Source organism: Hemicordylus capensis, chromosome 5 (genome assembly GCF_027244095.1).
Source record: "Hemicordylus capensis ecotype Gifberg chromosome 5, rHemCap1.1.pri, whole genome shotgun sequence".
Taxonomy (NCBI): Eukaryota; Metazoa; Chordata; class Lepidosauria; order Squamata; family Cordylidae; genus Hemicordylus; species Hemicordylus capensis.
This window is the reverse complement of record NC_069661.1, coordinates 13,242,095-13,265,304: the sequence shown is the minus strand read 5'-3', so window position 1 is coordinate 13,265,304 and position 23,210 is coordinate 13,242,095. Positions and strand designations below refer to the sequence as shown.

At 45.0% G+C, this 23,210-nt stretch overlaps 2 protein-coding genes across 12 annotated transcripts in view; one reads left to right on the top strand and one right to left on the bottom strand.

Moving 5' to 3' along the window:
• The window catches only part of RUFY3 (RUN and FYVE domain containing 3), a 93,456-nt gene extending 84,381 nt beyond the window's left edge, over positions 1-9,075 (top strand). For 8 of the 9 annotated variants that reach the window (XM_053252165.1, XM_053252162.1, XM_053252163.1 and 5 more), the window contains 4 exons: positions 1,145-1,221; positions 4,146-4,173; positions 6,276-6,350; positions 7,211-9,075. In XM_053252165.1, the coding sequence (XP_053108140.1) occupies positions 1,145-1,221; positions 4,146-4,173; positions 6,276-6,350; positions 7,211-7,354 (324 nt within the window). In that variant the 3' untranslated portion in view covers positions 7,355-9,075. Of the gene's footprint in view, positions 1-1,144; positions 1,222-4,145; positions 4,174-6,275; positions 6,351-7,210 lie in introns of those variants that run through there. The other variant, XR_008307838.1, reaches the window with a different exon arrangement.
• Positions 9,076-10,322: 1,247 nt separating this feature from the next.
• Positions 10,323-23,210, bottom strand: part of GRSF1 (G-rich RNA sequence binding factor 1) — a 34,607-nt gene continuing 21,719 nt past the window's right edge. For all 3 annotated transcript variants that reach the window (XM_053252176.1, XM_053252174.1, XM_053252173.1), the window contains exons 5-10: positions 19,219-19,354; positions 18,275-18,453; positions 18,059-18,180; positions 16,792-16,927; positions 15,209-15,295; positions 10,323-11,768 (exon numbers count right to left, since the gene is read on the bottom strand). In XM_053252176.1, coding sequence (XP_053108151.1) covers positions 15,234-15,295; positions 16,792-16,927; positions 18,059-18,180; positions 18,275-18,453; positions 19,219-19,354 — 635 coding nt within the window. In that variant the 3' untranslated portion in view covers positions 10,323-11,768; positions 15,209-15,233. The remainder of the gene's footprint in view (positions 11,769-15,208; positions 15,296-16,791; positions 16,928-18,058; positions 18,181-18,274; positions 18,454-19,218; positions 19,355-23,210) is intronic.

The following is a 23,210-nucleotide window of genomic DNA, read 5'->3' as shown; positions in this document are numbered from 1 at the left end:
TGGGGATTTTACTTATTGCAGAAGCTTCTGTCAATCGTATGGAAGGCTGGGTGCAGCTGAACTGAACTGTAGCAGCTTCAGGGCCGATTCAGACATGATGAATTACCTATATGGCTAGGTGTTCCAAATAAGAAAAAGCAGGATGCAAACCACATGTAGATTATTGTATGACAACTGCATATGTCTGTTTTACTGCATGTATGTGAGTGACTGCAGTTTTCTTGTGCACCTGCATGCATGCGCATACACGTGCACACTTGTCCCATGTGGTGGCATACATGTGACTTGTGTGCCTCTTCTCTCATAGAAGAGTAACTGTGAGGGGAAAGTAACTAGCCCCAGAGTTACTCTCAGGGGAAGAGTAAACTCATTCAACCCCACTACAGCATTCCTCCAATGACTGCTGCTGGTGTCTGCCTTTCTGTCTTTTAGATTGTGAGGTGGTATGTAAACCCACTTTGAGAACCTTTTTGTTGAAAATCAGTATATGTAATAATAGAAATGTGCCACATACGACATGCCCCTCAGTGGGAGAACTGCACTGATGGAGTAGCTTGGTTGGTTTCATCAGACCTCACATAGGTGGTGGTTGTTTCTGTTTGGTTGGTAGCTACATAGGCAAAACGTGTGGAGGAGCCTTTTATCAAAGAGATTGAAGTTTAGAGATTTATTCTGTGAAGCAGTTATGTTGCATTCCTCTTCCTGGCAGAGCTTTGTGAGGTGGCCATGCCAGAGAGTTCATACTTCACTTCAGTGGCAAACGGAACCATATTTTATTTTTGTTTTTTAATTAATTTGTGCATTCTCTGTCATTGCTATTAAAACCATTGGATTAGCCTTTTTCAAGTGCCCTCATGCAATGTCATACATGCACGTGACAATCGCAGTAATCCCAACTCATGATGTTCTGTTAACAGCTCCCTGGTCCTTCTTGTTGTCATGGTAGGCTTCACAGAAATAAAAGTGCAGAAGAGCACCCTGGGTCATAACTGTTAGCAGGATGCCTTGCAGTACTGCTGTTGGGAGAAAAGGAATTGGTGTGGGGGGGAGGGGCACTACAAATGTATAGAAGCAGGCACAGAGTACAGAACCAGGATTTTGGTGTCCTGCTTTGTTTTCTCAGTATCTTTTTGCATTTGGACAGGATGCAGGAAGCAAACTTCTGGAAGGAGATCCTCGACGGAGAATATCAAAGGAGGAGAACTCCGTTCTTCCTAGCAAGTATGATCTAACCTCTCTCTCTTGCATTTCTCTTGTGCTCTTATAATAAATCTAACAAATATTAGAAGCTATAATTTAGGGGTCAGTTTCGCAGCCTTTAGATGGCACCTGCAATTATTCCTATGGCTGCATTCGTAGCAGACATGGGTAAAGGTTTCATGTGGAGCATTCTCACCAGCCATGATTGGACTGAGAGAGAGTTATGGTTCTAGGGATTGCCCCCAAATAAGTTCTGTTGATGGCCTATTTGCATGCCCCTTAAAAATATATATCCCAGCTAGGGAGTTGCTCTAGATATCTTCCCATTCTCCATTATGTTGAAAGTGATGCATCCAGGGCAATATTTGCCCAGGGAATTTACAAGTTTTGGATGCTCTGGCTCAGGGTGTCACATTTCCACAAAGATGCATGGCTGTTGCGATGATCTCCACCTGCCCAAACAAAGGCAGGGGAAATTGTGGAGTCTGATCAGATGGCACAGATGCAGTACAATAGCTCCTCAAATCCTGGTTTAGAGCTGAAACTCCCAAAACAAGCTTTCCATGTAATGTTCATCAGCAGAGTTTATTGTCTTAGTTCAGACATTTGTAGGAAAGCAAATCTTTCTGGGTCACATGAAGAGATGGATAACTGGAATGAATATCCTTGGTAAGCTAGTACTTACCAAGTAGGCTAGGCAGGGGTGCACCTGGGTAATTTTGGAGCCTGGACCTAAAGGCCTTTGAAGCCCTTCCACAGCTGGAGCCCCAGCCCCCGCCCCCAACGTGAAGCATCATCCCCCTATATACACTCTCACTCTCTCTCTTTCTCTCACTCACCATGACACACACCATATTTTTAACTGTGAATTCTTGAGGGCACAAACAGCAACTACACTCACAAGAATGTAATAAAACAAGTATGTTTATGGAAACGTGTGTGTATGTGTGTGTGTGTATATATATATATATATATATATATATATATATATATGAGAGAATGAATATGTTTAGATAATATATACCCACTAGTTTGATTTCAAACCAGACAACAGAACGGCATACACAGAGTCATCCCAGTTTCTTAGAATTGAATAGTAGGTAAGCATTTAAAGGGCAGCAGAGCAGTGTTCCCTCTAAGGCTTTAGCATGTGCGCATGCACACAAGTTTCCACTCAGCTATCCCGCCCCGGTTGAATCGGGAAGGCCCCACTCTGAATGCACGTGCACGCACACTGCCTTGATACTGCCACCCAGAGTGAAAACTCATCTCCGCACAGAGATGCAAAAACCTCAAGGGAACACTGCAGGAGAGAAAGATAGCTTTAAAAAAAAAATCCCCTCAACTGATTTTCACAGTCTTATTTTGATGCAAATCTTTTTTTAAAATCATTTATTCAGCAGCTTTAGTGCCTCACTGAATGGATTACTCAGCCTGCAAGATCCCAGTGTTTAACATCCCCACCCCACCCCACTGAACTGCTGCCTGCCTTGGTCATGTCATCCTCCCCCCCCCCCACCCGCCCGCTTCTTGTTGTGCCTGGCTGGATCTCTCTCTACTTGCTAATTCCTTCTCCATCCTTCCCTCTCCTCCATTCACTGTTTCATACCTAGCTCCCCCCGATTGCACTATTGCTTACTTTGGGGGTCTGCCTGCCTGCCCTCCTTCCCCATTCCTCCTCCGTAGTCAGCATGCAGCCAGCAGCCTCCACTCCAGCCAGAGCCAGGCAGCTAACCACTCCCCCTCGCTCGCTGCTGCTGCTTGCCTCCTGTGTGTTTTTCAGCACTGTTTGTTGCGTGGCGACGTCACTCGCTCTCACTCTTTCCTCTGATCATGTGAGACTGGAGTGATTCTGCGCACAACATGCCCCAGCTGGGAGCAGCTGAGGTGCCTGGTCGCTGCCTGCCGTGTTTGGGACCATGCAGCTGCCCCCTGACTGCACCGTGTGCCCTGCGTGAAGAGAGATCAGGGCTGGTCTCTGGCCAGGGGACATTTGGAGCGGCCCCTGCAGCTCTTGCCTTGCTGCCGGGGGCCAGCACATGGCTGCCCACTGTTTGCAGCAGTGCTGCGTGCCACCAGGGAGGGACATCTTGGGGGGCCATTTGGAGCCCCCTCCGGTGGGGGACCGGACTTTGGACTGTAAGTCGGGTCCAAAGAGCCCCACTGAGGCTGGGGGTAGGCAAGCTGCAGTGGGTCTCCAGCCGTTACTGAACTCTCGTCATTCTCTCAGCCACAGTAAATTGCAGCTGGGGGTGACGGGCCTTGTTCAGGAACAGCTGGAGACCCAAGATTGCCTATTCCTGAAGTAGGCGCTGCGCTAGGTTTTGCCTGGGGGTTTTGAGAGAGCTTGTAGGGTGGCAAGCAGGTGAGAACTGTGTTGCAATTTGGCTTTGATGAAAGATTGGTGTAGAGTAGGGTCAGCCAACCCTAAGACTGTTTCTAGATTACTAAAATAAATAAATTTGTCCTCTACCATTAGCTTTGATTAAGTCCCAGGATTCTAATAGAGCATATTCATCACATACAATTCCAGAGTCTGGGCTCTTTGTTAATACTTTCTTGCCTACTGCTGGGTTTATTGCCTGTGTGTGCTGGAGTATGCGAAGAACAGAATAGCTATGATTATGCCATTTGGGTTTAGGCAGCAAGCAGTGAATTTAAACTGCAGAAGGTAGGCATAGGAAGTACTTTGTAACCAGAAGAGCAGTTGACCAATGGGGAAATTGTTGAATCTTCTTCTTCTGTCTTTCAAGATGTTTCACAGGTATTACTGGTGGTTACCTTAGGGCAACAAGCATCTGAAAATCACCCCTCTTAAACATATTTTGCAAGGATATTGGCCTACATGCTCCACTGTCACAAATCTATTGTTTTATGAACTTCAGCTCTGTGGATGTGGATGGCGGCAGGGAGAGGCCTAAGTTAATATCTTGTTTCTGTTGCAGGGTACCTTCTGGCATACAAGAAGAGCATGTAAGTAATTTAGTTTGTGTGTTTAATAGAGCTGGGATCTTTAAGAACATAAGAACAGCCCTGCTGGATCAGGCCCAAGGCCCATCCTGTTTCGCACAGTGGCCCACCAGATGCTGCTGGAAGCCACAGACAGGAGTTGAGGGCGTGCCCTCTCTCCTGCCATTACTCCCATGCAACTGGTACTCAGAGGCAACCTGCCCTTGAGGTTGGAGGTGGCCCACAGCCCTCTGACTAGTAGCCATTGATAGACCTCTCCTCCATGAAGTCATCCAAACCCCTCTTAAAGCCATCCAGGTTGTTGGCTGTCACCACATCCTGTGGCAGAGAGTTCCACAAGTGGATCACGTGTTGTGTGAAAAAGTACTTCCGTTTGTTGGTCCTAGACCTCCTGGCAATCAATTTCATGGAGTGACCCCTGGTTCTAGTGTTGTGTGAGAGGGAAAAGAATCTCTCTCTCTCCACTTTCTCCACACCATGCATGACCTTATAAACCTCTATCATGTCTCCCCGCAATCATCGTCTTTTTTCTAAACTAAAAAGCCCCAGGTGTTGTAGTCTTGCCTCATAAGAAAGGTGCTCTAGGCCCCTGATCATCTTGGTTGCCCTCTTCTGTACCTTCTCCAGTTCAACAATGTCCTTTTTAAGATGTGGTGACCAGAATTGTACGCAGTACTCCAAGTATGGTCGCACCATAGTTTTGTATAAGGGCATTATCATGTTGGCCGTTTTATTTTCAATCCCCTTTCTAATGATCCCTAGCATGGAATTGGCCTTTTCACAGCTGCCGCACATTGAGTTGACACTTTCAATGAGCTGTCCACCACAACCCCAAGATCCCTCTCCTGGTCCGTCACCGACAGCTCGGATCCCATCAGCATATACTTGAAGTTGGGGTTTTTTGTCCCAATGTGCATCACTTTACACTTGCTAACACTGAACCGCATTTGCCATTTTGTCGCCCACTCCCCCAGTTTAGAGAGATCCTTTTGGAGCTCCTCACAATCCGTTTTGGATTTCACTACCCGGAAGAGTTTGGTGTCATCTGCAAATTTGGCCATATCGCTGCTTACCCCTGCTTCTAGATCATTTATGAATAAATTAAAAAGCACCGGTCCCAGTACAGATCCCTGGGGGACCCCACTTCTTACTTCCCTCCATTGTGAAAACTCTCACTTTATCCCTACCCTCCGTTTCCTGTCTTTCAACAAGTTAGCAATCCACACATGTACTTGTCCCCTTATCCCATGACCGCTAAGTTTCCTCAGGAGTCTTTGATGAGGAACTTTGTCAAAAGCTTTTTGGAAGTCCAGGTAGACTATGTCAACTGGATCACCTTGATCCACACACTCGTTGACACTCTCAAAGAAGTCCAAAAGGTTGGTGAGGCAAGATTTACCTTTGCGGAAGCCATGCTGGCTCACTCCCAGCAGGGCCTGTTCTTCTAGGTGCTTTACAATTTTATCCTTGAGGATGCTTTCCATCAATTTGCCTGGAACGGATGTTAGGCTAACTAGCCTGTAATTTCCCAGATCGCCCGTGGATCCCTTTTTGAAAATCGGTGTTACATTTGCTACTCTCCAGTCCTCTGGTACAGAGCCCGATTTCAGGGATAAGTTAAATATTTTAGCAAGGAGGTCGGCAATTTAATATGTAGAAACCTTTTTCGGTTAAAACAATGAACTGCTAAGGAGTTTGAGTAGCATGGGCTGTAAGCATTCCTGATGCTGAGGTTCTTCATGAAATAGTTTAATTTCATAAAAATACCTTGATTTTTGTAATATTGGGAGGCTGATGAAATGAATGGGTTTCATCTATTTCCATGGATTCCAGAGCTGCTTGTATGTTAAGATGTAGGCCTTGGTTGGAATTGGTGACACAACATGAGATGTCCCTTAGGTCTAACTTGCCTGTATGAATGTTAATAATCAAGAATCAGGATAGTGAGGAGGGAGAGCATTTGGCTCTTTTGCCCTTTGTTTTGCACTTTTGAAATAGTATATCCCCAAGTTCTTATGGAGAAAGTGGGAGGGGCTTTAAGCCTAGTCATTCATACACGACATCCAAAGGTTGGCCATAAATTAGTACTTTTTCTTACAATTAAGGAGAAGCCTCCTGCCCCGGGAACATCACAGCTGTGCCAGTTGTGCCAAGAAGAAAGCACTCGAAGCAAAACAAAGGTAAACTTGAACCACAGAGTGCGTCTTTCGTGTGTGTTTATCAAACCCTTCTCCAAGGAGTACAGTGCAGCATATAGAGAACTCTTTCTTGCTCCCCTGCCATCCACATTTTATCCTGTGAGATAGGCTAGGCTGAGGGAGAGTGACTGGTCCGTCATCCAGTGAGCTTCATGGCAGAGTGGGGAGCCCAATCTTTCTGGTCCTGGTGTCACACTAGAACTATAAATGTTGCATTTTGTTTAACTTGGGGAAAACATTTTTTGCTCCTGGTCTGCAGGCTAATTGGCCAAGAGCCATTTGTACATTGCATTTTCAGCAGGAATAGCAGATTCACTTTTGAACTGTTGCTTGAGCAAATTTGCATGATCTGACTCATGTGGGGATTGGAAAGAGGATGTGAGATGGTAACTATCCAACCTGAGCCTTAGACACTATGCAGGCTGTAAACTTGCTCAAGGCTTTGGGTTTGTATCTGCATTCTGAGATGTTTTCCTCTGCTTTGTCAATGTGGTAAAGATGTGTCATTCTGGTTTAATTTCCAGGAGCAAAACAATTACAGAGAAGAGTATTTACTTGTTGTGCAAATTCTGTTCAGGCAACAGTAAGTGTCGATCTGCTGAAAATGTAGCGTATGCTGGCTCTTAGGTTGTAGAAGCAGAAGAGGGCCAAACAAAAAAGTTTCCCTAAAGTTTACATGTAGTTGAAACATTAACCAGTTAATGGTCTTGTGTTTCCTCATCTCCACCATTCCAGTGCAGTGGAATAAGCTTTTGTGGCTGAACACACAGCCACAGTGTTCACACACACACTGAATTACACAGATTCAGAGTAACTTTCATTTTTCTTTCTTCCCTGTTCAGAACATTTGCAAGAACTGTGGAGGAGTCTTTTGTGAGGACTGTTCAGCAAATGAACTGCCCCTTCCCTCCAGCATCAACCCGGAGTGTGTCTGCAACCTATGTCACAAGCACTTGATGCAGCAATATTCTGCAAGTCCTTCATAGGACTTGGTGATAACGGACAACATTTCTGCCAAACTATTTGCACCAGCTGAGTCCATCTTTGAAACACTGTGGCCTCTGGACATCTCTGGAGCTGCATGGAGAACCTTCAAGCTGACATCCTGCAGGATCAGTGTCAGGGCCACATTTATAATTGCAGTGACAGTCAGTCTTAACTGTAAACACTTGAGGGTCCTGAGTGAACTGTTGCTTGGAATTTCCCCTGGTGTTGAGCTGTGGAGTTCCTTGCTGTTACCTTAGAAGCAAATGCAGTACTCTAAGAGTGAAATATGAGTGAGTGAGTGTACATTGATTGTATATTAATCTGGAGATGTATCTAGCCGTCAGCTAACAGTGCTCCCAGTCTGGGAGTAGCACACCCTAAGAGCAGGGGTGTTCCTGAGAGAGAACAGGGATTTTTCCCTCCAGGATATTCCTTCCCTGCTCCAAAGAAGCCAGCTGTGCAGAGGTCTTGGTGCACACTGGTCTCTGTCAGCCATATGACCTAGCCATATGTAGCATTGACACTGGACCCACCATGTACCCAAGCTGCCACGAGTGAGCGATGTGTATGAACCCTGCCTTGCCTGTAGACCTGTGCAATTCGGAATTCTAGAACTAGCTCTGAATTGTGCAACTTGGAGGTGTCTGTTACCAACTAAAGCAAAAAACAAAACAAAACCCCTAATCAAACAAAATGCAAAGAATAAAAATAGAAGCTTTCTGGGTGTAGGAATTTAATGAGGGGAGGGGGAATCACTAGCAGTCCCAATGTAGCTGGAGATGATCATTCTTTATAGTCTGACACAGTGGTGACAGATTGCTCATTGCTTTAACTTGGGGAAAACATTTCTGCCCCTGTTCTGTTTCTCATGTAGAAGAACAGGAGGGACTAAAACTACTATACATGGTAGTTGTGCAATGTTCCCCTCATTTGGAAGTGTTATTCCTACCTTACTTCTATCACTACCCTGCACTGAAGAGCTCGTGGTTCCCCCCATTAGTGTCACCAATGAGCAACAGACCTGTCCAAGTTTATACTTTGTGTCTGCAAAATACAGCATATGAATGGACCCCTCAAGAGGCTCTGGGAGTGAATGAGGTGATGAGTGAAAGAATACAAGTAACTACTGTCTGGTCAAAGAGAAGAATGTCAAGAACAGGTTCATTTTTGCCTATATACATATATACACATGTTCTTTCATGCACTCTGTGTAGTTGGCTGAAAATTTGCACTACTGAAAGTTCAGAGAAGGTGGTCTTTGGCATATCTCAACTTCCTTCTGGAGTTCTGACATTTGTTTTTGTAGACTGTCCCGAAGGAAAGCAACTGCTTGTAAATGCCTTGAGTGAGGATCTTGAGTTCTCAACTTAAGTGATTGCTTACAACCTGAATATATAGTTCTGTAAGTTTTAGACATGAGTGGCACAATACAATTGTGCAGGTAATATTTATGCAACGGTAGTAAGATTAAGAAGCTGGACAATGTGTTAGATAATATACTCTGAAATGTAATGAACAGACTACTCATGCAGTTCAAAAGTCCTTTGCTCTCTCTTGGACAATACATATCATTTCCAATAATGTGGTTTGTGGGAAGAAAGCTGTTTATACTGGAAACTAAATAAGACTGCAGAATGTGTTTGGATTGCTAGCAAACTGATGTATTTGTGTTGTGCAGACAATCTATTTAAGGAAGTAAAATATGGCTTATTTTAACTCATCTTCCACTAAAAGCTGGAATCATTTAAAGAACAGACCAGTACAGCATGGGAACTGGAAATAACTTCCTGCTGTTTAGTGTTCTGGAGTATATGTTCAAGTTCATTCAGTCCAGTTAACTGGCACTTAAGCATTCTGTTGTGATTAAATAGATTGGGTAAGGTATCGGTTCTATTTTCACTTTCAACTTGTGCTTATGTACAAAAGTGGGGATTCTGAACAATGGTGTGAGTAGAAACCAAGGAAGTCAATCTTAGAAGCAAGGGACAGCTCATTGGCCAAAAGCCTGAATAAAAAATGGCTTTCCACCTTGAGGGAAATGCTTTCTAGTGCAGCTGGCATGGCAGAACAGAACACCATCCATTCCTTTGGGCCTGACTGCATGAAGAGTGTGCCATCAAATATACTGAATGTTTCTGTAGCTGTGCCCCACACAGGAACACGAGTAGTGGTAGGGCAAGCTCTCTTTCAGAAAACCTTGTCCTACACAAAAATAGATGTTGCAAGCAAGAGCACCAGCTCCTGGCTCATGATATGCTAGCCCAGCTGCAGCAGACTCTTCCTGGGTGTATTAATTAAGTAGAACACAATATAAAATACCACCAAAATGCAAGAATGTACACACGGAAGAGATCTGTTACAGTGCATATCTTCCATTAAGTAAGTTCTACAGCTGCGAGGGCCTAGCCTATGCAAGAACTACTGATCAGATCTCAGAAGGCAGGAAGCACCAGCCACCAAGTACAAGAGGCTTGGCACAAACAGCTGAAGGGACGAACTGTATAATGAAGACCTGTTTAATTTGCAATGCAGTTGACTATTCTGCCTTTAGAGTAGAGATAGTTTAAAACAAGTTTCATTTAAACATGCCCTTCTTGAATATTTCTGTATGTGAACCTTTTCCATGACTAGTGGACACCTTGGAAAGTAGATAGCTTAAGCTAACACAGGATTCCTGCACTTAACTGCATGATTGCTATTAAATTCCACGGGAGTAACTTGCATAGCAGGATGATGGAGAAAGCTATGCCAGTGGAACTTCCTACTTCTCATTTGGCTGTTAAAGATACAGGAGCCCTGCCTTAAAGGGCGGGAACAACACTAGTTACAGAACCGTTACTGTTCTAAAAGACTGACCAACACCTCTACTTACTTGTATTAAAAGTAGTTTGTATATTTGAAGATGATCTGGAGTAATGGGCTTCGCTCTGCTACAAAACAGGATAAAGGACCCTGAAGCATACTGGCTGCATTAAGAAAAAACTCACTTTATTAAGAGGAATACATGGACTTGATGGACAGACAGGCAAAACTAAAGAGCAATGCTTTACACTTACTTCTTGTAGTACCTGGCAGTGGCAGCAGCTGGAGCCTGAGGTGTTGGTCACAGCTTCACCTATGGAATACATTAGCCCCTACTAACTATGAGAATACAGAACTGGCCACTTGTCACACAAACAGCAAGCCACATTAAACCGGGTTGCTTATTCAGGGTTGTAAAATAGGTATGGTAGGGAAGTTGTGAAGGGCCAAGACTGCCCAGCAAGTTTCACTAGTCTGAATAGTCTCCCCTTTCCTGGCCAGTTAGTGCTAAGCTAGTATTCCTGCCTATGCCAAATACACATTCAAATCCAGCTGGGAGTTGGCGGCACATGTGCAATGCTTGCAGCATCTATGCACTAAGGTGACAGTTGATTTAAAACAGTCAGGTGGTAAAGACTACCCAATTTGGTACAGCTTCCTTATGGGAAATTGCTTGCTTAGAAGTCTCCCTAGCATGAAACCAGTTGTCAACATGTTTTCACCTCAGACAGGCTGAATTACATGTCCACACCGCTCAAGTCTTAATGTGTGTTAAGAATTTCCTTCGACAGCTTTTCTAAAGGACTTTATTTTCAGCCAGTACACAACAGCCTAATGGTTCTCACACATCCCAGTCTTGAAACCCAAGCAACCACCCCAGGTATTCCACTAGAGACACAGGAGGAGTCAGCTTCCGCTCTCCCATTCAGTGTAAGGGACAGCTGCACACACATTGCTTTGCCTAGGAGAAGCTGCTCCCACTACCTCCCCAAGGCCTTCCCCATTTCACCATCATGATGGACGACAACAACACCCATTCCTGGGTCAGTCTTTCTGGTATGAAGTTCCTTGCAATGGCCTAGGGCAGAGGCAACTCTGCCAACTGCTTTACCATGATTAAAGCAATCAGAGGCTGGTTGCAGGATGATGCAGATGCTCCCTTGTACAATGCAAGTCCTCACCTCTCCAGCTTGGCCTAACCCCACTTAACTGCTGAGTCAGCACTAATGTTAACCAGAACTCCCCAACTGCAGCCTATTTCCAACTACGTAACCATGACTATGCAACTGGCAGCATTACAACAGCATCCTTCACATTTAGAAACAAGGTGACGGCCTGGGCTACACCCGTATGGCACCGCTTGGCCGCCACTCTACCAGGACACGTACTGTAGGAAGAAGTATGCTTATGGACAGCTCAACTTTTAATTTTGGTTTTACATAAGACAGATCCTGCACAAACAATTTGTGGGGTTTCAGGTACAGATGCTGGGTTTTCTTTGAAAGGCAATTTAGGAAAAAAGTGTCCTTTAGAAGTCATCCTTGCTAGTTACAGGAACTCCTGTAGTCCAGCTCGAGGAAAGTGTGCAAATGAAATGCATCTTGATTTATCCTGTTGAGGAAGAAACACACACACTGGATTAAATAGGAATACAAATGATGGAGGTCTAAAGCCCTCGTTTTTCTTTAGTTTTCAGGTCTAACTCTATCAGCATGATGTGGATATTCTGTAAGAGCACAGCATCATGCAGGAAGTGGCACTAGTAGGTGCAGCAGTTCCGCTTCCTGGAAATCTTGGCTGTCTTGAAGACACTTTCTTGTCATTTTTTCAAGCTTTTTAGGTTTGAAAGATGGTGAGCCATGTCTGATGACATCTCGGTGCTTGAAGAAGGGCTCAGGAACATTTCTACTGTGGTAGGAGGGGAATCCGGCTGGCCTTAAATATCAACTGTGTGGTAGCTGTGGGGGTGGATGCCTGTAGGAGCTGCGGCATTCTACCCACGAGGATCCTGCACAGGCCCCATCCTTAGGGAAACCAACGGATCATGATCCAAATCTCCTTGCTCCTCTCCACAATTATTAGAATTATAGAAGGCATATGCAAGTTTCCTTGAAGTGTACATGGGTTGTAAAATTGAGCCTCTTGACACAAATAGAATGGCTGACTGCCCCAGAAAAGAGCTTCCCTATCCTTCCACCTCCGCTTCTGCACAAAGCTGAGTGAAGTGGCAGTTTGAGAATGAAGTCAGATGAACACACGCTGGCTCTTAAGCCCTGTACACACATGCTTACCTCAAAGAAATCCTCTATGGACAATTCCCCACTCACCACTGGACCACCTCTTAACAGCGTGCACTTAAAGGCCCTGAACAATTCCCTTTAATTAAATAAATACATTTTCATGGAAGTAGAATTTGTACCTTGCGCAAAGATGTTCCAAGCATTTAGCTGACTTCCTGCAACTGGCCACTATGCATCACATTTTGGCAAGAGAGATTGGCTTCCAAATTGCAGATGCCCTTGGCTGAATGTGTTGGCCCTTGTTTGAAGGCAGGGGAGGTCTTCACTCCCTACAGCTAAAGTATGCCAGCAGGGTTCCACATTTCTGCTTGCCATGGCCAGTGTTCTCCTGTCCTCTGGCAAGGAAAGTGCCAGCCTCTTGGAGTGAGGAGAAGACAGTGCAATTATGGGGAGGATCCTCACCCCCGGCTCGAAGATGGAGACAGATGCTAGGTCTTGCTGTTTGGGTGCTGGGCACTGAAAGTGCTCCAAGTGACTCACCAATCTAGCCCGAAGGCTCCAGTCCTCCTCTCCAGTGAGGAAGGCTAGGGCTGGCCAGTTTGTCACTGGGCTGCAGAGTCATTTCCAGTCCAGCACCAAAGGCCCTGTCTCACAGCTGGGGGATAGGAAGATCACTCCTGCAATTGCCTGGGGCTCCAGAGGCTCTCTGAAACCCAGCCTAACTGCAGGGGGAATCCTGCAATCCAGAGGATTGTCTCTGACTTCATGTGAAGGCACAACACAAGCTCATATGCATAGGCATATATACTGTGAAGCAAGTCCCATTGAGTTGAATGGGATTTACTCTCAAGTACTGACTGATTGGACTGCATTAGTATGCCACCCCTATATAAAATCTCAGGGTAGTTTACATTCCAATCAAACAACCACCAAAACCTAAAAATCATATAAACAGATTAAAATTACCATAATAATAAAATTACCATAAATAAAATGTCAAATCATCATAAAACTAAAAGCCTGATAAAAACAGGTGTGTTTTCAAAAGTTGTTCAAAAACAACCAGAGATAAGAGAGATTCTGATTTCATTTGGGAGTGTGTTCCAGAGCCTCGGGGCAACACTAGAGAAGGCCTGGTTTTGGGTCACCACCAAGTGAGCCAGTGGCAAATGCAACTGGACCTCCCCTGATGCTCTTAATAGACAGCATGGTTCATGAAGAAGGCTGTGCTCTCTTAAATACCCTGGGTCCAAGCTGTTGAGGGCTTTATTAGGTAATAACCAGCACTTTTTAAATGGAGTAATGTAGTCTCTATGGTGACCTTGGAGACCAAGCTGGTTGCCACATCCTGCACCAGTTCAGAAGCTGCAACTATGTTCAAAAGCAGTCCAATGTTGAGTACGCTGCAGTAGTCAGGCCTGGATGACCACAGGTCATTTGTTATGAGAAAGGGACGTAGCTGGCCTATCAGCCGAAGCTGATAAAAAGCACTCCTGGCCACTGCCTCAACCTGAGATATCAGGGAGAGGTTTGGGTCTGGAAGTACTCCCAAGCTATGTACCTGATCTTTCAGGGGGAGTGTAACCTCATCTAGGGCAGGCAGATCTAAACTACTTCCTACATTCTGACCTCTCTCTTGTTTGGATTCAACTTTAGTTTGTTCTCCCTCATCCAACCCATTACCAATTCCAAGCAAGCATTTAGAGAGGTTAAGCCATCTCTTGATGAAGCTGATATGGAGAAATAGATCTGGGTGTCATCAGTATATTGATAGCACCCAGCACCAAATCTAATTATCTCTCCTAGTGGTTTCATGTAGATGTATAAAAACACTGGATACAGAATGGAGCCCTGTGCGACTCCATACAGTAGCTCTCACTTTGAAGGGCAACAATCTCCAAGTGACACCATCTGGAATCTACCTGAGAGGTAGGAGTGGAACCACTGCAAACCAGTGCCTCCCATCCCCAACCCCCTCAGGTGGTCCAGAAGGATACCATGGTTGATGGTATTGAAAGCCACCGAGAGATCTAAGAGGACCAACCATGGAATCCAGTTCAGCTCAAATCAGAGAGATTTAAAAACTCATTAAAAGGTGTCACAGTGAGTCACCAATGGTTCTAAATTCTGATTCGAGAGAGAAGTGGCACATACTGGTCCCCTCACAATCCTGGGCAACTCAGCTGTACTTGAGCTTGCAGATGTAATGCACACAAAAAGGAATGCTTTGTTGCATGCATTGCCTGAACACAGATCCTCATATGGGCTCTGTGCTGTAATCTGTCGGATTCAAGTCCCGTCTTTCACCGCCTGCCTTTCTACCTCAGGCCCTGTAGTTGTTCTTTCACCAAGTGGCTAATTTAGAAGTGGGTCGGGAGGAGCACTTGGGAGCAATCATGTCTACTACTGGAGTTAGTTCATTATTCCAAATCTGAACCAGGGTGTGGACAGGATCACTGGCAGAACCAACCTTAAAACCATCCAAGGTTTCTTGGAATCCTATTGGATCCAATAACCTTCTCAGGCAGACCATCCTAATAGGTCCTTCACCCCTGCCGAGATGGGTTGTGTTTGTCAGTTCAACTTTAACCAGGTGGTGTGCAAACATGCTTAATACAGATAAGCATGTATGCACACTTACCTAGGAGCAAGCACACTGAACATCATCAGATTTACTTCTAAACCAACATGTATCACATGGTGCAGAAGGGGACAGAGTCAGCCAGTCAAAATTTGAGGGCTCATGATCAAAAAAGCCATAGTACAAAGAAAGCCCAGCTTCCTCATGGCAAAGTTAGTCATAGCACTCACCTAAACTTTGGGAATTATGCCATTGTCACTGGCAGCCATTTTTCCTGCTTGGTGATGAATTCAGGAATAATTCAATGTATCTATGCTCTGTAGAAAGAAAGAAAAAGAGAACAGCTTGTGGAAAATTAATGCTCTAAAGTTTAGCAATAGGCAATATACATTGTGAGCACACATGCGCACACACCCTGTGCTGTTTGCCCATCGTATGCCAGCATTTGCCCCTGAAATCCTTGATGTCCTTAAGTTTGTCAACAGGTTCTCTTTTTGGTACACATCACTACCTACAGTGGACAGGCTACAAGTGTGACATCACAACTACTACTACCTTAACTAGACCCGACTACAACCTTAGCACTGTGGAACTGCTGGATGTACCTTAATGGCCATGGTTAAGATAATGGCTGTAGGTGCACAAACTACCCATTCCTGTTTTAGTACTTCAAAACACAGGTTTTGCAGATATGATTAACAGAGCAAGCATTCACATCTCTGATTTCAGAACCGGGTTCTATGATGGAGGCTTCTGCCATTGCAACTCCTCTTTTTCTACAGCTATTCATCCCAGGAGAACATCTGAATTGTAAGAGCAGCAATCCTGGATCCTAATTTTCAAAATATTCTATGTATCTCATTGTTGCAAACACTACATTATAAGCAGGTAATGCTTTGGCCTGATATGTAAGACTTTTGTTTTGGCTCTAAATTTAATCACAAGTCCAACTCTTTGCATGAAACACAAACAATGCAAGAAATCTAATCACTGTGACCAGGTCATTGAGCAGCCTTTTAAGGTCTGATGTTAGACTCTAACATCACAGTAACACAGATGCAAAGTTGTACCAATACAGGCAGGTCGATCCAGTGTATGGCTCACACAATGCAGCAGCTGCCTTCTTTAAAGCTTACAGAAAAGGGAATGCTGAGATTATTGCAACGGGTTACATTAACCATGCTGTATGTTATCTGTGTGTAAGCTGTGTCAGGCCGTTAAGTCAAGCAATAGAATTCTGGATAATTAAGCTCCTCTATTAAAAAGGGGCTCTAGCCTCTTAATGGTGCAGCGGGGAAGTAACTTGCCTAGGGAGCAAGAGGTTGCTGGTTCAAATACCCACTGCTATGTCCCCCAGACTATGGGAAACGCCTATATCAGGCAGCAGCAATATAGGAAGATGCTGAAAGGCATCATTTCATACTACGCGGGAGGAGACAATGGTAACCCCCTCCTTATTCTAACAAAGACAACCATGGGGCTCTGTGGTTGCCAGGACACTGACTCGATGGCACAACTTTATTTTACTTTATTAAAAAGTGGGGTGTGCAGTCTGGTGATCAGGGTCAGTCTAAGACCAGAGAGACCCAGATTAAACCCCTGTCCAGCCACAAAGCTTACTGGGTGACCACTTCTCAGCAAAACCTACCTCAGAGAGCTGCTTCAAGGCTAAAGAGTTGGGGAAAGATGGGTGCATCATGTTGTGTCCCGTAGTCTTCGTGGGAGCTAGGAGAACGGTCCTGCCAAACTCCTGCATTTCCACATTCGCCAGGACACCACTGCCCCGCAGAGAACACGTACAAGCAGTACTTACGCACGTTGGACCTGTTCTTGGCCATGGCTGCAATTGCATCCTCGTGTGTCTCAAAGTGCACATCTGCTTCTCCGGTTGCTTTCCCGCTTGAATTATATTCCATGGTGATCCTCACTGGTTTCAGGGGAGCAAAAAACTAGAGAGAGAATGAACACACAAACTCAGCAAGGGGTGAGCAGTGAGGTTTGTAGTTCATTGACTATTGTCTCTCAATAGCAGGATCTGAGAAATTACTTGTCTATCATACGTTTGTAAGCACCAATGATGTGTTCAAAAGTTTTAAGTGTTTCACTTGCTGTCTAGGATACCATAAACCACATTATTTGTAGTTCAAAATCCTAACCTTAGCCAATGTGGTGTAGTGGTTAGTGTTGAACATGGACTGGGGAGACCCGAGTTCAAATCCCCGTTCAGCCTTGAAACTCACTGGGTGACTCTGGGCCAGTCATGTATCTCTCAGCCTAACCTGCCTCACGGGGTTGTTGCGAGGGAAACTATAACTATGTACACCGCTCTGGGCTACCTAGAGGAAGAGCGGGATATAAATGTAATAAATAAATACATAAACAAACCTGGTTTACAGACGGAGTCTGTGATTCAAAAAGCAACTTAGGCATGCCCAGCAATGACTTGGAGATCCCTAGTGAGAGTTTTGACATCATCTGCTTTAAAGAGCAGACCACTATGCTGTATCAGAAACTGCTTTGCAAGTCCCCTCAACTTAGAAGTGGGTTGCCATTTGGGCTAGGGGCCTGCTGTTGAGAGAAACAAGCCCAAAGGCCACTTGGGCATGTGCAACTTGATATCTAATTCAGCAAATCCTATCTCTTACTTTAATGCCAGGTTGCAACTGAAAGAAGAAATCAAAAGAGTACAGAGCGTGAATTACAGGCCAAGTCAAGACTCCAGAAACCCAGACCTTGGGACATTTAATGTAAGTGTTGCAGTGTTAGCTCACTGTCCCAGACCTCTCCAAACCTTAGCAGATGGACAACTGCATTGGCGCCCACAAGCACTCTGTCTCTGCCTGTGGCAGTCACTTGCCAGGAGGGAAGAAACAGGTGGCAGCCCTTGGGAGAGAAGTGTAGTCAAGATAGACAGAAGGAGAGAAATGGGCTGGGCAGTGGGGGAGCTTTTAGCAAACTGTTCAGATTCCTCCTCTTAGAAGTTACAATGCCTGACAGCACAGGCTCAAATTCTCCTGCTGAAGGTTGGGAAACGTTTCCTAGTCAACTTGTTGAGGGTGATCTTACCCCTACATACTTACATTTATAATATCTTGGGCAGTTGCCTGGAAAGGCAGACCCCTCAAGTGAACAAAGTGAAGCGAGGAGAAACTCCCAGATTCCAACACCTCCCGAGGCTTTTCGAATGCTTGCTTAAAAACATCTGCAGAACAAACGAGGGCAAAACTAACATTTGTATGCCTGTTTCTCTCCAGCACGCACAGCATCCTAAGAGGATAAATACTGCATGGACCTACCATTTTCTTTATCGCTCTCATAAACTGCAGCAGGTCTTAAGGCATCACACAACTCACTTTCCTCAAAAACGGATTCAGCTTCTTGTTTCATAGTGGGATAACCAGTCATCTTCTTCCCTCGGAAAAAGCCATTGTGTGTTCGAATTTCACTTCTCTGGCTTGGGAATATTTCTATGTATCTATAGTTTGAGGAGTAAAGAGGGAGTTAGATCATAATTAGTATTTATGAGGATATGAAACCAAACCACTGATAAGGAACTGTGGCTAATTATGAATAGGTGTGATGTCCACTTGGCTGGTGAAATGGAAGTCATAATCTCAAGCAGATTTGTACACCATGGCTTGTGATAATTGTACATTTGGCATCTCAAACCATGGTTTGGCATGCTGTATTAATTCAGCCAGAGCACCTTCCCTGTATTCATTTTCTCAACAAACCTATGAGGTAGGTAAATATTTTCCCCCATTAACAAAACAGAGAACTGAAACGGAGCAAATGGCTCAAATTCATCTAAGGAATCTATGACTAAATCAGAGTCAGCTGAACACAGACTTCTCAAGTCTGTGTTGAAGGTCTACTTGAATACAAAAATTACAGAATGTATGCAGTAAAGGCCTTATTCATGTTTAACATGTAAATTGTGTGCAGTGTATGACTGTTGTATACAGTCATTAACATGAAAAGACGTACACAGATACCTATGTGACCACAAAGTAAGGCTGAATAGCCCTGCTGCATCCCTCTTCAAAGTCAAGTATTTGCTCCCCTCCTACACAGGATCTAGCATCATATTTGGGTAGCAGGAGGTAGCACAGCAAGGGGAAGCATACATTCATCTAACAGCCATGTGTTTTAAAAATGGCAGCCTTTTGGGGGGCTTCAAGAGTGACAACAATGAATACAGCCATCAGCCCTGACTAGCCATTTCCTTACAGCCACATACCGATTCCCGATTTCCTCCTTATGCTTCAACAAGGCTTGATTAGCCATTTCAGGTGTAGAAAACTGCACAAATGCTTCTCCCGTTTTCCTTCTTCCTCTCTGATCCATGACAAATGTTACATCAACTATACTCAAACCTGTCAGAGAAATTATTTTAATAGCACAAAGATACACTTTTCTTAGTAGCAGCAAGGTATACTTTTCCCTTTATTGTAAAAAAAGATGAATATATCTTTCCTAATCCAATGGAACACCAAGTTGCCTTCAAAAAGCAGTTCAAACACTTCAGCTTTTACCTCCTATTACATGTACAAATTAATGCAGAAAAGTCATGTTTATAGCAGAGTCTGAAGTTAGTTGTCCAGGGTAAAACATGGATGAAATGAAAGTCTCTCCTACACACCTGCCCTCCATCTAACCTACTCTTATTCAACATTCTTCTCTTTTGAGCTGCCCTGTAATCCTCCACTGTGCATACAGAGCACGAGTAGATAAGACACAAGTATGGACCCAAAATAAAATGTAGCACTATATCCCTGGGGCGCATGAGGCTGACTAGGGGGACAAAACAAAAGTTAGCAACGAGGACAAGAGTCCCTCATTTAACTTGGGGGGCAGCACTAGTGCCTCTAACATGTGCTCTGTGTGTGTGTGTGTGTGTGTGTGTGTGCGCGCGTGCGCGCGTGTGCACGTGTGTTTTGTGGGGGAAGCGCTGGTGCTCAGTTCCACCTCCTTTTCACCCAGCCCTAAAGCTTCAAGAGCTAAGGTAAAGAAGCAGGGACCTGCAATTTTGTGTAACTGCTACAGAATGTGCGAAGGCACATTTCCTCTGTTATGCCTCAGTGACCCCTGCCAACTTGGCAAAGAGGCACCTTTGAATGTGGTGATTCCCTTTATTTAGCAAGGGGAGAGTAATTGGCCCTATCCAGCCCCAGCACAGTACCTGTTGCTGGTGTCTATCTTATGTTTCTTTTTAGATTGTGAGCCCTTCGGGGACAGGGTTCCATCTTATTTGTTTGTTATTGCTCTGTGTAAACCGCCCTGAGCCATTTTTGGAAGGGCAGTATAGAAATTGAACAATAATGATGATGATGATAATAATAATAATAGTCATCATCATCATCTGAACCTTTAGAGTGCTCCCACAAAGCTGGGGAGTTGTGAGGAAATTCCCTAAAAACCACCCACTGGCACCTGGGAGGGCAATACTTCATAACACCAAGAGATTAACTGTGTCATACTGTTTCCCCTTCAGAAACCGAAAGGAGCATTGGTTTCTTACCATGAAGGCTTCTTCTTGCTGCTTGATTTGAGGACATCTTGTGTGGGTTATCCTTCCCATGTGCTCCAGAGGCAGGACTTATGTAAATTAGTTGAAAGCTATAAGACGCTGGGAAGGATGAGCCCACCCAGTTCTGGGTAGAGACAGAGAAGCCAGTTAAAAATGGTCCCATGTCCTCAAACCCAGCAGCAAGGAACAGCCTTCACAGTAAGGAACCAATGTTCCTTTCTCTGCTGCTGGATGAGGACATCTTGTGTGGGATATGCCAAAGCCAACTATCCCAGGTGGGAAGCCTGTGCCTACTGAAGGGGAAGTACCCGTGGAACTACTTGTATGCCAAATGCTGCCTGTGCCAACAAGCAGGAGTCTAGCTGGTAATGTTTGGTGAACGCAGAGGGGCATTTCCAAGTGGCCGCTCTGCAGATTTCATAGAGAGGAACGTTGGTGGAAAACGCAGCAGACATGGCTGCAGATCTAGTGGAATGAGCCATAATACGAGTAAGAGGTCCAAGATTTTGTCTCTCATAGGCTAGGGAAATGCACACCTTAATTCATCTAGCTATGGCTGGAGCAGAAACTTTTTGTCTCTTAGAAGTAGGACACAACACCTCTGACAGATGGTGGGGCACAGTACGTTGAATATAAACCTTGAGGCATCTATGGAGGTCTAATTTGTGCCATACGTTTTTGGCCAGGTGGACAGGATGTGGACAGAAGGATGGAAGGACAACATCCTGTGACTGATAGAAAACTGAGCAAACCTTAGGCCGAAATGTGGCGTCAGGAATGAGGCAGGCAAAGTCCTGTGAGAAGATATAGAGGTTTTTATTCACTGACAGTGCTTGAAGTTCAGAAATGCATCTTTCCGAGGCTATGGCTATGAGAAAAGCAATTATGAAGCAAAGTCGTCAAAGTGAAGAGGCCCAGATAGGATCAAATGGAGCAGTGTGAAGTACATGCAAGACTGTGTGACGTTTCTAAGAGAGAAAGCAGTGCACCGTCGGCGGCTATTGTAGAGTGGCTCCGAGAAAAAGTGTTTAAGATGTGAATGGTGGGCAAGATGTTTTTTCGGAAATACCCGAGTGAGACCCACTAGAGATTCTGTTTGACATTTAAGAATTCTGGCCTTCAATCCTTTGTCAAGGCTGTCTTGAAAGAATAATAGCAAGTCCTTAATTTCAGTTGAGCCCTTAGAGATGTAATGGAGATGGCACCAATGTAGAAACTATCTCCAGGTACACTGGTATATCGAGTTGGTGGGCAAGTATCTGGATGCACATGTATCTGCACAGTGTTAAGGACCTTGGTAGCGTAACCCAGTTAGGAACACAGGAAGCTGCCCTATACTGAGTCAGAACATAGGTCCATCTAGCTCAGTATTGTCTACACAGACTGGCAGTGGCTTCTCCAAGGTTGTAGGCAGAGGTCTCCTCAGCCCTATCTCGGAACCTGGAACCTAGATGCTCTTCCCAGAGTGGCTCCATCCCGAGGGGAATCTCTTACAGTGCTCACACATCAAGTCTCCCATTCATAGGCAACCAGGGCAGTCCCTGCTTAGCTAAGGGGACAAGTCATGCTTGCTACTACAAGACTAGCTCTCCTCTCTCAGACCAGCACTCCTCTCCCAAGAGGAGAGCTGACTCAAGAGGTTCCACTCAGTCTCCAGGCAGCTAGCTTTAACCAGGCTGGGTTGCTGTGGTAGACAGGACTTTGGTGGAGAAGGTCTGGGGACAGAGGGAGGAACCATGGTTTTGATGCTGCTAGATTGAGAATTTCTACGAACCAGTGTCTCCTCGGCCAATAGTGCACTACCTGTATGAGTATACTGCCTTGTATAGTAGGACTTTGCGGAGTAAGCGAGTGACTAGTGGTACCAGCAGGAAGGCATACAGGAGTCCAGAACGAGGAAAGGGTGTCTACTGCTTCTATACCAGGGCACAGCAATTTGGTAAAGAAAGTGGAAAGTTTGGCATTGTGGGGTGCCTTGAATAGATTGACTTGAGGGCAACCCACTCTCTGTGTAAGCAGGTTGAAGACTTGTACCTTTAAGCCCCATTTGCCCAGGTGCAGCTCTCTGAGGCTCAAACAGTTCGCTGAGGCACTCAGTGCTCTGCTGACATGGTGTGCTGTCAGTGATGCCAGGTTGTTCTCTGCCCACTGTAGGAGAATCACTGCTTCTCAGTGAAGTGACTTGGATTGGGTCACGCCCTGGCAATTCATGTGCCCCTTCACCCTGGTATTGTTGGTACACACGAGGATAATATGTTGGTGTAGGAGAATGTTTCGAAAGGTCAGCAGTGCTAAGCAGATGGCTCTGAACTCCAACCAGTTGATACTGTGCTGTTATTTTCAGGAGAACCACCTGCCTTGCATTGTGAGATGGTGACAATGGGGCCCCCAGCCAGTAAGGCTGGCATCCGTTGTCAGGATGTCAGAATGATCTGTTGTCAGAAATGGCTTTCCCTTGGAGAGGTGAGTTCACCATAAAAGGGACTGAAGAACTTGGGCCATTAGCTGGACCTTCATGGAACTCCTCCAAACTCTCTCCAAATGGTAAAGGAGGAGAAACCATTGCCGGTTGGGACATGCACAAAGCGCTTTGTTCAGCTGCAGGGTTGGGGAGAGAAGTAGCTTTAAAAGGAAGCAGGTCTTACCTGCTCCTTCACCACCCCACCACAGCGCTGTCGGTTCTAAAAAGCTGTGCCACACGG